Here is a 16,900-nt window from a genome sequence, read left to right on the forward strand (position 1 = left end):
CTGTGCGGGTGTGGCTTCATCGGGGTGTACCACCTGGGGGTGGTGTCCTGTCTGCTGAAGCACGGACCCAGTTTCCTGGCGCGGGTGGATCGAGTGGCCGGGGCTTCGGCCGGGGCGTTGGCTGCTGCCTTGCTGGTGACCGCCCCTTCCTTGCGGAACGTGCAGGTAAGGATCTGGGGAAGAGAGGGAGGAGGGAGAGACAGAGACAGACAGAGACAGAGAAAGACAATGACAATGACAAATGGTTCAATGGCCACATGCCCATAATTCATGGGGCGAACAGAATCCGTGTTAACAAAATAACATTAGATGTGGATAATATGTATGTGTTTATGATTTTGAGAGAAAGATAGTGTGTGTGTGTGTGTGTGTGTGTGTGTGTGTGTGTGTGTGTGTGTGTGTTTCTTGGGAGGTGTAGGGGCACGAGGGTTAAGACTGGGGATGGTGGAGGGTTTGGGGCGTGTGAGTGGTTTGTGCGTAACTCAGACAGAATCTCTGTGTGTGTGTGTGTGTGTGTGTGTGTGTGTGTGTGTGTGTGTGTGTGTTCGTTCTTTAGTTTTACGTCTTTTCACTGTAAGTGATATTAGACGAGGTGTGTGTGTGTGTGTGTGTGTGTGTGTGTGTGTGTGCCCTTTTTCTTCTTATGCTTCATGTTTCTTTTTTTAGGAGAATTCTTCTTCTTCGTCTCCGTGTACTCCTTTGGAGAGAAAGGTGGCAGAGATAGTGTGTGTGTGTGTGTGTGTGTGTGTGTGTGTGTGTGTTTCTCTCAGTGTGGGTGTTTTGGTGCTGGTGGTTGTGGCAGTAAGTTCTTCACCTTAGCGTTCACAGCTGCACCATCAGTCCAGTTCTATGGACGAATGATGTGGGGGTGAATAGGGATAAGGAGATAAACTTATGTTCATTTGTTTTGAACTCTGTGTGTTTAGGGGGCGGAGGGGAGGGGGCATACCTGTGCGTCTGCATTAATTTTTTTTTTTTCGCACACCTGATCTCAATCAGACTGCCCCATAGAAAGAACGGAGGAGAAAGAAACGATTGAGGAGAAGTGTATATATGGGAAACGTAAACATCGCACGAAATGGTTTTATTTCCTTCCCACAGGTGCTCGGCAGGTTTACCACGTCTGGTTCTTTGGGCTTGGCACTTTGTGGCCAAAATGTTTGACACTTTTCTTTCGGTTTTTTGTTGTTGTTTTTTTTGTTTTTTTATCTCTAACGTGCGTTCGCTCTTGTATGTGTGTGGTTTATTCTTTTTTTCTTTCTTTCTTTGGCTCATGGACCCTCTGTCTCTGTCTTTTCATCTCTCTTTGTCTCTGTCTCTCTCTATCTCTCTCTGTGTATGCGTGTGAGGTGGAGAGAGACTGGAAAATGAGAGTTGTATGTCTGTGTGTCTGTGTGTGCGTAGTCATGTAGCGGTGTGGTGTTTTCATAATTTTGTCAGTGTCAATTCTGTTTTTGATATTTAATGCACTTTGAGCCATATAAAAGTGCATGGATATAAATACACTTCTTTCTTTCTTTTTTTTGGTGGGGGGGGGGGGGGTGAGGGGGGGGGGGGCAGAGGGGGGAGGAGGAGGGGGGAGGTATGTATGTATTGCATTGATACGCACTTTTCCCCGTATACCCATCCATGCATTGCAAAAGATATTGCGTCTCGTCACATTACGGCACATGGAGCTAGCGAGAACAAAGGAACATGCACGAAAAGAGCTGAGTTGAGAAAGCGATAAATCAGTGGTCTGTATGGAAACGTGGCTGTGAGCATGCACACAATATTCTTCAGGTTCATTCAGTCGAATTGTGTCAAGAGAGGGGAGGAGGCAGAAGGGGTGTGTTGTTTTGGTGTGGTTTTTTTGTTTGTTTGTTTGTTTGTTTGTTTTTTTGTTGTTGTTTTTTTTGGTTGGGGGGTGTGGGGGGTGCAGATACTTTATTTTAGGCATTGCCACAGTTTTTTTTGTTTTGTTGGGTTTGTTTTTTTTTTCTTAGCGTGATCCCTTCACCTCCATTTCCCACCTCCCCCCATAACCCTTCCCCCCTTCCCTCCAACCCCGCCATCCCATCCTCCACCCTCCAGCCCCCCTCTGCCCCAACACCCCCGCCCCCTCCCCCCGAAGGAAAAAAAAAACGAAAGAAAAACAACCTTCGAGACTAAAGTCGTCCCTTTTCCCCGTTTCTGCTTCTGACCCAAGATCACCCTGATCCCCTCTCTCCCCTCCCCTCCCCTCCCCTTGCTGTCCTTGAACATGAAGTGAAAATGTTGGACAAAAATATTTGGCAACATGGTTTGGTTTTGTTTTTTTATCTTCTTATTCTTTTCTTCTTTCTTTCTTTCTGGTGTGTGTGTGTGTGTGTGTGTGTGTGTGTGTGTGTGTGTGGACAAAGGGAGGGGAGGGGAAGAAAACGGTGGGCAGGGCCGCTGATAAAAGTCATTTTGCCGTGTGGGTTTTTGTTTTTTTGTGTGTTTTTTTCTTTTCTTGTTTTTGTTTTTTTCCCTTTTTTTTTATTTGACGTGTTGACGAGGTGTTGCCTGGAAGATTATTTTGGTCCTGTTGTCAGCAGGGGTTGTTTGTGTCCTTTCTTTCTTCCGTCCTTGTGTGTCTGTGTGGTGCTGCTTGTTTGCACGTCCGCCTGTCTGTTCGTCTGTCTGTCTGTTCGTCTGTCTGTCTGTCTGTCTGTCTGTCTCTCTCCCTCTGATGAAACTAACACATATTCAATAGTTGTAAATTTTGCTGATCTGTGCGTTCGATAGAGGCTTAGAGTTAGACTGATATAAATGGAATGAACTGGAATACCCTTGAAAACATGCAAAATGCGGTTTCCAGTGAGATGTTAGAGGAAAGGAAAACACACACACACACACACACACACACACACACACACACACATGCACACACGCGGGGGCACGCGCGTGTACACACACACGCGCACACATTTACACACACAGGTGCGCACACGAGCACGTATACACCCCATCTTCCCCTCTTGTTGCTCATAGCGACACAACCTATGACACAACAAAGGAAATACTGGAAAACTATAAGTACATTTTGATAATTGATTGATGATTTCAATAATTGATTTCAAAACTCATTGAGACTTGCAGTGTTACACAGACAGTATGGCAGCGAGTTACAAATTTACGTCAGGTGAAACCAAAAACACGTTTTCCTATTATCCCCTTTTTGCGTTTTGGAGTTTTCAAGAGCTTTTCATGGAAGAATGTACGAGAAGTGAGATAATGTATGGAAATTATGTGTATGTTCGTAACTACATGCATGTATATGAATGTGTATTGTGTGTGCGTGTGTTTATGTAAGTTTGTGCACGACTATGTGTGCGTATGTGTTAGGGTAGCTGTTGGATACACATATATGTTAAAATGTATGTATGCATTGTGTGTGTGTGTGTGTTTGTGTGTGTGTATGTGTGTGTGTGTGTGTGTGGTCACATTTTGGTGTGTGTATGTAACATAGATCTAATGTTTTATGTTAACAAAAGCGTTTTTGTAAAGCACCTAGAGCAGATTTCTGGATAGTGTGCTATATAAGTATCCATTATTATTATTATTATTAAAGTGAAGCGAAAGCGACCCGTTGAAATTGTGACACACAAGAACTGCAACTATGTATTGACATCAGAGACATGGAGACAGTGCAGTTCTTCCGAAACGAAATTAATACAGTTTTTTTTCGCTTTCCTTTTTTTTACATAACTGTATACACAGAGTTTTATCCAGTTTTATCCCAAAGGTTGTTGACTCACCACAAATCAGCTGGATGTATGATGTATGATGTATGATGAAATACCGTCTGCGAAGATCCCTTCCTTCTATTAAGAAAGGGTGAATACCGTAGTCGCACCTTCTCGCCACGTTAATGTGGGTGTTTCCTCAGGGGGACACGGTGCAGGTTGTTTCAACCGACGCGGCACGGGAGCGAGCAACTGGCGCTATATCAAAACTAGATCTCGGCCTCTCCAATCAAGGAAAGCCGCAGCTAGACCAGTCTAGCATGGAGAGGGATGGGCTCCGCCATGCTTTTCTGCCCAAGACTCACCGCATGAATGACGACCACTACTCAACCCATACCGGCTCGGTCGTCACCCGGGTCAACAAGGACCGCGCCTTCCATTGCAAACCAGGGTGGAGGTGACAAATGTGCTACTGGTGGACCACACAACAACAAGCTCCGGGCCAGGAACAACATCTCTATTGGCACGTGGAATGTCAGAACACTAAGGACGCCAGGAAAATTGGAAGAACTGACACATGCAATGAACAAATATCGCTGGCACATCCTAGGACTCTGTGAAACACGATGGAAAAACATCGGTGAAATACCCACACTTGAAGGCCACAGACTATTTTACAGTGGTAGAGAGGACAAACACGAACATGGAGTAGGGTTCCTGATCCACAAAGACATTGTTAACACTGTCATGGGCTGCCGACCAATATCCAGCAGGCTCACTACCATCCGCCTGAGGGCATCCCCATTCAACATCACCATCATACAAGCATATGCTCCAACATCTGATCACAGCGATGATGAAGTTGAGGAGTTCTACGAACAAGTACAAGAAACCCTTGATCAGACACCAAAGAAAGACATCATAGTAGTACAAGGTGACTGGAACGCCAAGATCGGAGAAGACTCCTACAACACCTGGAAGGGCACATGTGGACGATATGGTAACAACGCTACAAATGAAAGAGGTTTGAGACTCCTGGAATTTGCCTGCTTCAACAACCTGAAGATAACAAACACATTTGGACCACACAAAGCATCCAGAAGATGGACATGGCACAGCCCTGGAGGAGATCACCACAACCAAATAGACTACATCATGGTAAAGAAGCGTTTCCAGTCTAGCGTGAACATTGCCAAGACAAGAAGTTTCCCAGGAGCTGACATTGCAAGTGACCACGACTTGGTAATGATGACCTTCAAACTCCAACTGAAGAAAACAAGGAAACAAAGCTTCTCAAGACTGAAGTTCGACCTGGAAAAATTGAAAGATCCTGAAGTACAAGAGGCATTCCAAGCCATGATTGGTGGGAAATTCGCGCCACTCATCACTCTCGATGCAGATGACGCCGACCTGGATACACTCGTAAGCGACTTCAACGCAGCTGTAACTGAAACAGCCCAAACAACTCTTGGAAAACAACGCATCAAAAAGAAGCCCTGGGTCACGGACGACATCCTACAGCTGTGTGACAAACGTAGAGACCTGAAAAAGAAAAAGAATGAAGAAGAAGGGGCAAAACAGTACAAAGCAGTTAACACCGAAATCAAGAGAAGCATGAAGAAGGCAAGGGAGAATTGGATTGAAGGAAAATGCCAGGACATAGAGGAAAACCTGACAAGAAACAACAGCAAGAAAGCCTACCAAGTTGTGAAAGAACTTACCAACACAAGGCAAGGTAGAACTATGTCCAACATCCAGACCAAGGATGGAAAATGTCTAACAGAAGAACAAGACATCCTAAAGCGATGGACAGAATACTGCTCAGAGCTATACAACATACAGACCACAGGTGATCCAGCAATACTGAATGTTCCACCAGCCACTGATAACAGTAATCACCCCATACTCCGTGAAGAAATAGAGGCAGCAATAGCATCGCTGAAAAAAGGGAAATCGGCAGGAGTGGACAACATCCCATCAGAACTGGTCCAAGCAGGGGGTGAAGTTATGATAGATGTGCTACTGAAAATCTGCAACAAGATCTGGCAAACAGGGGAATGGCCCACACCGTGGACACAATCACTGATCATCACCCTCCCCAAAAAGGGCAATCTCCAGCAGTGTCAAAACTACCGCACCATCAGCCTGATTAGTCATCCCAGCAAAGTCATGTTGAAGATCCTGCTTAACAGACTGAAACCACAAGCAGAAAACATCATTGCTGAAGAACAGGCAGGTTTCAGACCAGGAAGGAGCACAACTGAACAAATCTTCAACTTGAGGTTGCTATGTGAGAGGTACCATCAACACCAACAAGACCTCTACCACGTCTTCATTGATTTTAAGAAGGCATTTGACAGGGTCTGGCATGCAGCTTTGTGGGCTACCATGAATCTGTACAACATCAACGCCAACCTGATCAGACTGATACAGCACCTCTATGACAAAGCCACCAGCGCCGTCTACCTCAACAATAGCATCGGGGACTGGTTCAGAACCACAGTCGGAGTGAGACAAGGCTGTCTACTCTCCCCAACACTCTTCAACATCTTCTTAGAAAGAATAATGACTGACGCACTGGAAGAGCATGTAGGAACAGTCAGCATAGGCGGCAGAACAATCACAAACCTACGTTTTGCCGACGACATTGATGGACTGGCTGGGAAAGAAGAAGAACTGGCAAGCCTGGTCAAACATCTAGACAAAGCCTCCACATCGTATGGAATGCAAATCAGTGCGGAGAAAACCAAACTGATGACTAACAACACCAACGGCATCAGCATTGACATCAAAGTCAACGACGAAAAGCTTAAAACAGTCCACAGCTTCAAATATCTGGGAGCAATCGTGTCAGATGAAGGATCTAAACCAGAAGTACTCTCGAGAATTGCCCAAACAACAATGGCACTCAACAAGCTGAACACCATCTGGAACAACAAAAACATCGCTCTCAGCTCAAAAATCAGACTGATGCGTTCCCTGGTTATATCAATATTGCTCTACGCCTGCGAGACTTGGACCCTGACTGCGGACATCGAGAGAAGAATCCAAGCTGTCGAGATGAGATGCTTTCGTAGACTACTTGGCATCTCCTACAGAGACCACATCACTAACACGGAAGTGAAGAACAGAATCAAGCAAAGTATTGGACCCTACGAAGACCTTCTGTCCATAGTGAAAAAACGCAAACTTAGGTGGTATGGACACATCTCCCGATCATCTGGTCTTGCCAAAACGTTCCTGCAAGGCACCGTACAAGGAGGCAGAAGGAGAGGACGGCAGAAGAAGAGATGGGAAGACAACATCCGGGGGTGGACAGGCTTGACGCTCGGTGACGCCCTGAGGAAATCAGAAAACCGTGAAGAGTGGAGAGGGGTGGTGGCCAGGTCAGCAGCGGTGCCCCAACGGTCTGAACCCAGACTACGGGAGAGGTGAAGGTGAAGGTGAGGTGAAGGTGAAGGTTCACTGGGTGCAAAACATCTTCAGTACAAGGCTGAACGTCTGACAGAACGACAACCATCTGGTAAGGCACGCTTCCACGGTCAGTGTCATCAACATAGTAATAGAAATTACACCTCAAAAATACATCTGCCAATGGTTAAGTAATGCTGTAGCGTTAACAAAACTTGTCCAGAGGCTGAACCCTGGCTTACACCATATACAAGAGGAAAGAGTTGAGGCAGACTGACCTGATCAGCGATGATAATAATAATAATAAATGATGATGATGATGATTCATAACTTTTCTATGGCGCGATATCCAGTACTGATGCTGCTCAAAGCGACTTACATCATCAAGTCAGATATAAACATAACATAAAACATTGCAACAGCTCAATCCAATGCGCTCACAGAATGAATAAAAAAGCATGATCCACCAAACAATAAAAAATATCAAGTAAATAATGCTTAGATTAAAAAAGAAATGCATTCCTTAAAAACACACATTTTTAGACACACACACATACATGCGCACGCGTGCGCGCACACATACACACACACACACACACACACACACACACACACACACATGCACGCGCGCGCGCCCAGACAGTTAGATATATCAACTGCATTAAAACAGGATTACGTGAGTATAAAATTAATATCTCTAGCATAAAACTCCATGTGGCGAACAGACTTTGGACTATCCATTGTGCTGAGTACGGAAATGTTTGCGGAAAAGGTGTGTTTTCAGATCTGACTTGAAGGTCTGGAGATCAGGAGCATTTCTGAGGGACGATGGCAAAGAATTCCAAATTTGGGGTACTTGAGCCCACAAAGACCTATTCCCTGCACATTTTAAATTAGTTCTTGGGACTTTAAGTAACAGATCAGAACTGGATCTTAGCGTTCTACATGGTTCGTACGTTCCCAGCACAGAGGAGAGATACGGGGGAAGCGATGACTATTGACACCGACCACAGATGCATGATGTAAACCAATCATAAATGTACTCTGAATGCCAATGTTGCATTTGATATTATAATGAGACTGGAGTAGTCAAGCGTGTCGAATGCCTCATTGAGGTCTAGGATTAGGAAAAAAAACAAGTTTCCGTTTGGTCTTAGCCAGTGCATTGTCTATTCCTGATGGGTATTTTTTAAATGTTGTCAACAGTGTTTGTTTGAACTGTGTGGGAACTGTATTCAATTACACACACGTGTGTGTGTGTGTGCATGTATGTATGTATGTGTTGTGTATAAATAAAAGCAGAACGAGAAGAAATGGAAATGTTTGCCTGCATAGTTCAGTTCAGTTAGTCAGGGAGGCGTCACTGCGTTCGGATAAGTTATCCATCCATATACGCTACACCACATATGCTAAGCAGATGTTTGACTTAGCTCATGTTTGACCAACAGCATAACCCAACGCGCGTAGTCAAGCCTTATGAAGAAAAAAAGAAGTAAAATAAGATACAAACTTGTGAAAAAGAAAATGTTGTCTGCATAAATGAGACACAGAATAACACCCCCCTTCTCTCTCTCTCTCTCTCTCTCTCTCTCTCTCTCTCTCTCTCTCTCTCTCTCTCTCTCTCTCTCTCTCTCTCTGCGTGTGTGTGTGTCAATATGTGTGTAATGTGCTTGTTTATGTTAGTCTGTACGTGTTTTTGCTAATGCGTGCATTTCTTTAGAGTAATTGTGTGTGACCCATGCTTCAATACGTTCGTTTGATAAATTGCATGTCAATATAATTCTGTATTTCAGAATAACTCCTGTCTGTTTATTTGTGTCCCCCACCCCACCCCCCCATCCCCGCAGCTGTTTTCATGTATTCAGACGTTTCCCACTCACGGAAAACAAGCCGCCTTTTGTTTTTGATGTGTGTGTTGCCATCTGGGTTTTCCTGACCAGTTTCACTGCCGTTCGTACAGATGGGGAAAAGACAAAGAGATGCCAGTGTTCTCGCTCTGACATCGTTTTACGCTGTCACCAGTGCACGATCGATCAGTAGATGACACTGTAGTACTCCGGATTGATGCATACAGTTCCCATTTCCCAAACGATCATCTGTTGGGAATGTGTGAACCTGCTCTCTCTCTCTCTCTCTCTCTCTCTCTCTCTCTCTCATGGGGTTGAAGGGAATGAGACTGGGAAGGGTTGAGGATAGAGAGTTCTTTGGTTTGTCGCTTTGTAGTAGTCTTTTTTCATAAGTTTTCGTGTGATTGTCAGTGAAATTTGTCGTTGATAATCTTTCTTGTTAACAGTTCTGTGTTGATGTGTTCTTTGATGTAGCCCTACCCTCCACATCCCTCTTTTTTTTCCTTTCTTTTATACCCCAGGGCTGGGTGGAAAAAAGCATATGTTTTGCTTCTCTCATTACCCTGATAAAATAAAATTTCGTTTCGTTTCGTCTCTCTCTCTCTCTCTCTCTCTCTCTCTCTCTCTCTCTCTCACACACACACACACACACACACACACACACACACACACATATATATATACATATATATGTATATGTATGTATATATATATATATATATATATATATATATATATATATATATATAAAGATATATATATATATACGTACACATGTGTGTGTGTGTGCATACATACATACACGCAGAGGCACACACACAGGCACACAACGAAAGACACATATTCACACACACTCTTTTTCTCTCTTACTCTCTCTCTATATCACTGACACACACACTCACAAACATGCGCACGCACACACATTCACTTGCACACACGAACTCTCTCTCTATCTCTCCATAGTTCACCGCGAGAGTGAGCGTGCGTGAATGAATTGGTTTCTGTCTGAAAGCGTGCGTGCGCGTCGGTGTTTATAGTTCAAATGATCATGCAAATTTCTTGAGGTGTTCAAAAGAATGCGTGTTGTTTCTTGACCCCTTGTCTGAAGGGCGTTGTAACGCTGAATGGACATTAAAATCTTTGTCTTGTCTTGTCTTGTCTTGTCTCCATAGTTCACACACACACACATGCAAGCACACACAACCCCCACCCCACCCCCTCCAAACACACACAAACAAACACACCACACACACTTGCAAACAAACAAACAAGTGTCAGCTGTCTGGTCACGATCTATGGTTGACAGTCAGTGGCAGGCGGACCGTCCAGTCACGTCCCCCCGTGCTGTGTGTCAACATGACACTGCTTGCAGTGTGGGACCTCTGCTCTGGGTCCCACTGGGTCCACGTCATCTGCAGGGTTTTCTCCCTTGAGCACGCCTCTCTCTCTCTCTCTCTCTCTCTCTCTCTCTCTCTCGCTCGCTCGCCCGCTCGCTCGCTCTCTAAACGTCCATCATCGGTCCAAATACTCCTTAATCAATTAAAAATTAGTATGGGTTCTATGAGGAAAAAAGCATAGATAAAAAGGAAGGGCTACATTAATTTGGATGGTCAATCTCGACATGGTAATTATTTGATGTGTTCGTATTGATATGATGGGTTTTAATGTTACATGCATAAATATTTATTATATGATTTACATGTAATTTAGTATGTGTTTGTATTGATATGATGTGTATCGATGTTTGATGCGTAAATATTTATTTTATGATTTATCTGTACTTTATTTTCAGTGTACTGTCCAAACCTTGGAGACGAACGACTGATAAAAAGGCAAATTACCCCTTGTCACATGTACATTAAAGCTAATAACAAAGTGCCAAAGTGTCGCAAATCTCTGATTAGTTTATGTTGTTTAAATTCCGTTTCTGTTTTTGTGTTCAGTGTTCTCTGTCTCTGTCTCTCTCTCTCTCTCTCTCTCTCTCTCTCTCTCTATATATATATATATATATATATATATATATATATATATATATATATATATATCTGCGTGTGTGTGTGTGCAATAGAGAGAGAGAGCGTGTGTGTATGTGAGTGTGTGTATCTTGTGTGTGTGTATGTATGTGTGTGTGTGTGTGTCATCTGTGGGGTTTTCTCCCTTGAGCACGCTCCTCTTGTGTGTGTGTGTGTGTGTGTGTGTGGTCTGTGTGTATGTGTGTGTGTATGTGTGTGGTCTGTGTATGTGTGTGTGTGTGTGTATGTGTGGTCTGTGTGTGTGTGTGTGTGTGTGTGGTCTCTGTGTGTGTGTGTGTGTGTGTGGTCTGTGTGTGTGATGACTGGCGACCGGCGCTCCACTTGCAGTTGATCCCCTCTCCTCCTCCTCCTTCTTCATTATCACCATCATCATCATCATCATCATCATCATCAACATCTTTCTCTGCTTCCTGTTTGTCGTCGTAGTGCAGTAAGAAGTGACTGTCATCATCCGCTTCTCGAACAAATCAAGTATGATGACTAGAATTGTGCTGCCAACAACCACCACCCTGAAGATCTAGTCATCAGCCCCATCCACATGTAATATGGGACTTCTATTCAAACGTGTGTGTGCATGTGTGTGTGTGTGCAGTGCGTGCATGTGTGAGTATGCACAAGTTTTTTTTATGTTGATATGCACATGTATATATCCTAATTTCTACTGCATCTGTGTTTGTGTATGATTTTCGATTTATGTTCGTACCTTGTTATGTACTATCCCACCCAATATTCCTTGTGACCCCGGTACACTTGGTAATAGAGACATATTCTATTCTATTCTATTCTATTCTATTCTATTCTATTCTACTGTGATCAGTGTTATCACTTTCTTCAGCGTGTTCATTTGCCCCCTAACTGGCTGCTGTCGATTCGCTGATTTTTGTTCTTTGTTGTTGTTTTTTGTTTGTTTGTTTTGTTGTTGCTGCTGCTGCTGTTTCATTGCCGTTTGTGTTTTTTGACTTTGATTACCACCGAATGGTGTTGCTTTTATGAAACATGCCGTCATTTATTACAATACAAATCACATGCGGCTGTTTGCGCGCGCGCGCGTGTGTGTACGAGTGTTCTTGCTTGCGTATGCGTGTTTGTGTGTGTGCGTGTAAGTTCGTTCTTTTGTTCAACGCATATATATATATATATATATATATATATATATATATATATATATATATATATATATATATATGTCCATAATCAGTTGTGATTTTAGCCGCCTGGTAGAGACATGCCTGTCATTTGCTACCGTGACGAAACATGTCATGTGTGTGCGTAAAAAAAACATCTAGAGATATGATATAGATAGATAGATGTGTGTGTGTGTGTGTGTGTGTGTGTGTGTGTGTGTGTGTGCATTACGTTTCTCTCTCAAAGAAAAATAGACAAATAGATAATAATAATCCTTCCGCCATGTGTGTTGGGTATGGGAGGGAGAGATTGGGCGTGCACGTGGGTGTGCACTCGGGGGTACACGAGCGGGTGGAAGGAGGGGTGGGGTAGATATGGATAGTTAGTTGCGGCCTGGCTTTCGCTACCGACCTTGCGCGCCGAGTGTAAGCATGTGCCAATCAGAGAATTTCAGTAGCGGATTGAATACATGCGTGTGAAATTACTTTAGATGTGTTCACAAGTATATTTTGTTCTCTCTCACCCCCTTGTCAGAAGGGCGTTAAAACGCTGAATGGACAGTACAATGAATAGTGTCATTGTCATTGCCTCTCCCCCCCCTCCCCCCCTCCCTCCCTCCACCACCCATACCTCTTTCCTGTGTGTATATTTTTGTTGTTGTTGTTTTTATCCGTAAGTTTATTCATTCACACCTCTACCACAACCCATTTCATCCCTTCCCTCGCCAGATGTCCACAGAGCTGGTCACGGCGCTGGCCAAAAAGGTGAGGCGCAAACCGCTAGGGGCGCTAACCCCTGGCTACCAACTGACCAAGGAACTGGAGCGGCTGTTGGACAGAGTTCTCCCCCATGACGCGCACCTGCTGGCGCGCGGCAGGCTGCACGTGTCGCTCACTGACGTCAGCACCAAAGAGAACGAGGTGCTGAGCGACTTCGAGTCCAGGGAGGAGCTGATTCAGGTTGGTGTGTGTGTGTGTGTGTGTGTGTGTGTGTGTGTGTGTTCCTTCTTCAGTCTTTCCGGATTCATTTTCTTTCGTTCTTTCTTTTCATTTCCTGTTGCATGTGTTCACTTGTCAAAACTACTAGTATATACGTTTGAGCTGTTTAAGATGAAATTATCGTACCACGATTTTTTTTCTTGCAGTTTTTATACATAATTTTCTAGCGCCTCTGTGAATACAGCGCTGGATGAGGCAAAGCTCAGACAAGAGATACAAAAAGAGAGGTTCAGTGCCTCGGTACTATATGAGTCTTTCTAAGAAGACGCTAACTCGAGACTCTCGTAGATCACGCAAATAATTATGCATACTTCACATGAAAGAACTGTGGCAGCAAAACAGCTTTCTGAAAGAGAGGCGCTTTGACACTTTAATGTCATTGGCCATGAGAGAGAGAGAGAGAGAGAGAGACGCTTTTGACGCTTAGATGTTTTACTGTCATTGACTGTACAGTCCTTGTGACAGGGGGGAACAATACATTATCAGGAGACATAAGATCAAACAAAGAAACATAATATAAATCAACATTCTCCTCACACACACAAATAATGTATATACCGAAAATGGGACAAACATAAATCAACTGATCACTTCGGTCAGCTCGACCATCCAAAATGAATATATATTTTTGCATACACATGCACACAGTCATGTGTATCTATCAAATTATCATCAAATAATATGTCCTATAATAGTTTTTTCCCATAATTGAATAAATGAATTTTGCTTTACTCATATTTGTACATCTAAACTTCTGTTTATCATTTTCTTTCGAAAATCCCATGCTTCTGAAATATATTTAGCAAATGATTTTATGATGTCTTCATCATTCGATCTGAGCAGCATTGTCATATCTTCTCTTTTTACTACATCCTTTTCAAAAAGAATACATTTTTTACAAATAAAATCATAAGATTTGCACTGAAACACAAAATGGTTTTCATCATCAGTAGTGAGTTACATACTACGAAAGCAGATTAGTACCTCTTAGAGGGAAAGTGAGAGGGTGGGGAGGAGGGGCTAACATAGAGGGTGAAAGAGAGGAGGGAAAACGGGCTAGGAAAGAGAGAGAGAGAGAATCCCGGCTGTAGAAAATCCAGTTTCATAAATAAACAAAACAGAAAACTCGATGAAGCTTTCTTCCGCATCAGTGTTGGACTGGCGACAAGCCGTCCGTTGGGGGGCGTGGTGGGCGAGATAGAGGAGGGGATAGAGAGCGAGGGAGAGAGACTGAGAGAGAGAGACAGGGAGGGAGAGAGAGCGCGCGAGAGAGAGAGGAGAGAGAGAGAGAAAGGGAGAGACAGACAGAGATTGGGTGGAGGGTATCTATTTTCTTTGTTGTCGCAGGAGAAAAATACAGAAATTTGTGGTGCACAGTTCCAGTGACATGCATCATCATAACGCAGAATGCTGAGTACATGACTGTGGTGATGATGGTGGTGGTGGTGTTGACGTTGCAGGCGCTGGTGGCCAGTTGTCACATACCTGTGTACAGTGGAGTCAAGCCTCCTTGGGTGAAAGGCAAGGTGAGTCAGACAGACAGGTGTGTACCTCACTCTCTTCGATCCGTCTGTCTCTCTGTCTGTCTCTGTCTCCCTCTCTCTCTCTCCAATATCTTTCATTTAACTTCACACACAAACACACACACGCACACACACACACACACACACACACACACACACACACACACACACACACACACAAGAATAGTAATAAAACAAAAAAAAACCCAATGATAATGATAATAGTAATAATGATAATGATGATAATAATATCATTTATTTTCAATCTAATATCCTCATCTCACATGAACAAACTATAAATAAATAAACACACAACACACACACAACACACACACAAAACACACACACACACACAAACACACACACACACACACACACACACACACACACACACACACACACACACACACACACACATAATCATCATCATCATCATCATCATTACCACCACCACCATCATCATCATCATCATCGTCATCACCACCACCACCACCACCACCATCATCATCATTACCACCACCACCACCACCACCACCACCATCATCATCATTACCACCACCACCATCATCATCATCACCACCACCACCACCACCACCATCATCATCATCATCATCATCATTATCATCATCATTACCACCACCACCACCACCACCACCACACGCTGTGTGTATGTATGTCACCAGGCGTACTGTGACGGCGGCCTGTCCAACAACCTGGTCCAGTTCAGTGACGGTCGCACGGTCACCGTGTCCCCGTTCTCGGGGCAGCAGGACATCGGTCCCAGGGACTCCCTCACCAAGGGCAGCAAGGGAATCTTCTTCAGCCTGCAGAACCAGGACGTCCAGGTAAACGTTCACTTGTTTCGCTTTCGCTTTCTGTTTCGGCTTCTCCCGGAGTCGTCACTGCGTTCGGACAAATCTGTATATACATGTACTGCAGTACATCTGCTGGGTGGATGTATCTGTATATACATGAACTGCAGTACATCTGCTGGGTGGATGTATCTGTATATACATGTACTGCAGTACATCTGCTGGGTGGATGACCTACCAGCAGCATAAGCCAGTGCGTTTGGTCAGGCCTTCAGTACATGCATATCTATCCATCTATCTATCTATCTGTGTGTGTGTGTGTGTGTGTGTGTGTGTGTGCTCTGTGTGTGTGTGTGTGTGTGTTACAGGCCAACCTGAACAACATCTGTGTTACAGGCCAACCTGAACAACTTGTGTGTGTGTTACAGGCCAACCTGAACAACTTGTGTGTGTGTTACAGGCCAACCTGAACAACATGTATGTGTGTGTTACAGGCCAACCTGAACAACATGTGTGTGTGTGTTACAGGCCAACCTGAACAACATGTGTGTGTGTTACAGGCCAACCTGAACAACATGTGTGTGTGTTACAGGCCAACCTGAACAACATGTGTGTGTGTTACAGGCCAACCTGAACAACATGTGTGTGTTACAGGCCAACCTGAACAACATGTGTGTGTGTTACAGACCAACCTGAACAACATGTGTGTGTTACAGGCCAACCTGAACAACATGTGTGTGTTACAGGCCAACCTGAACAACATGTGGCGACTGAGCCACGCGCTGTTCCCTCCCTGCCGCTCCCTCCTGCAGCAGTACCTGGAGCTGGGCCACAAGGACGCCAGCCGCTTCCTGGTCAGGGAGGGGCTCTACGAGATCCTCAAGCCGCCTGAGAAACCACCCCTCCGGTACGAGTCTTCCGTCTGACCCGTCAACGGTGACCCCCTCCACCCCCACCCCCACACCTCCCCACCACGCCACCTCCAGCCTGTTGGGAAATGGGAGTTCGTTGGTGGTGGGTGGTGGGTGGTGAGTGGGGGTGAGATTGTTGTTCGTGAGGGAAGAGGTGACTGTGTTTAAAACTGTGACGAATCAGTCCTGATGTTTTTTATAAAATAAAATAAAATAAAATAAAAATTACGGAAAGAAAAAAAAACGGGGGTTGAGGAGAAGGGGTTGGGGGTGGGGGGCCGGGGGGGTAAAGCCGTTAAACACGTAAAACTCCATTTGCGGATATGATTGAACATGAGAGGTGCATCCCATGAACGTGGAAAGAAAGCCCCGTTGTTGTCTGTGTGTTGACGGCTGGGCTGTGGATGGTCACAGTCAGGTGAGGTGAACTGTGGCGGTTGTGTCAGTGACAGACACACCTCGCTGTAAGGAGGGGGCGGGCTGGAGAAAGAGAGAGCGAGACTGAGAGGAGGATGACCGGTTTGAGAGGACGTACTGTTTTGTATGAACAG

At 44.5% G+C, this 16,900-nt stretch overlaps 1 protein-coding gene across 4 annotated transcripts in view; it reads left to right on the forward strand.

Moving 5' to 3' along the window:
* LOC143289078 (patatin-like phospholipase domain-containing protein 4) overlaps positions 1-16,464 on the forward strand; it is a 36,502-nt gene extending 20,038 nt beyond the window's left edge. For all 4 annotated transcript variants that reach the window (XM_076597917.1, XM_076597916.1, XM_076597914.1 and 1 more), the window contains exons 2-6: positions 1-165; positions 12,834-13,064; positions 14,564-14,629; positions 15,310-15,471; positions 16,185-16,464. The exon at positions 1-165 is cut by the window's left edge and continues 651 nt beyond it. In XM_076597917.1, coding sequence (XP_076454032.1) covers positions 1-165; positions 12,834-13,064; positions 14,564-14,629; positions 15,310-15,471; positions 16,185-16,364 — 804 coding nt within the window. In that variant the 3' untranslated portion in view covers positions 16,365-16,464. The remainder of the gene's footprint in view (positions 166-12,833; positions 13,065-14,563; positions 14,630-15,309; positions 15,472-16,184) is intronic.
* Positions 16,465-16,900: the final 436 nt, after the last annotated feature.

Source organism: Babylonia areolata, chromosome 13 (genome assembly GCF_041734735.1).
Source record: "Babylonia areolata isolate BAREFJ2019XMU chromosome 13, ASM4173473v1, whole genome shotgun sequence".
NCBI lineage: Eukaryota > Metazoa > Mollusca > Gastropoda > Neogastropoda > Buccinidae > Babylonia > Babylonia areolata.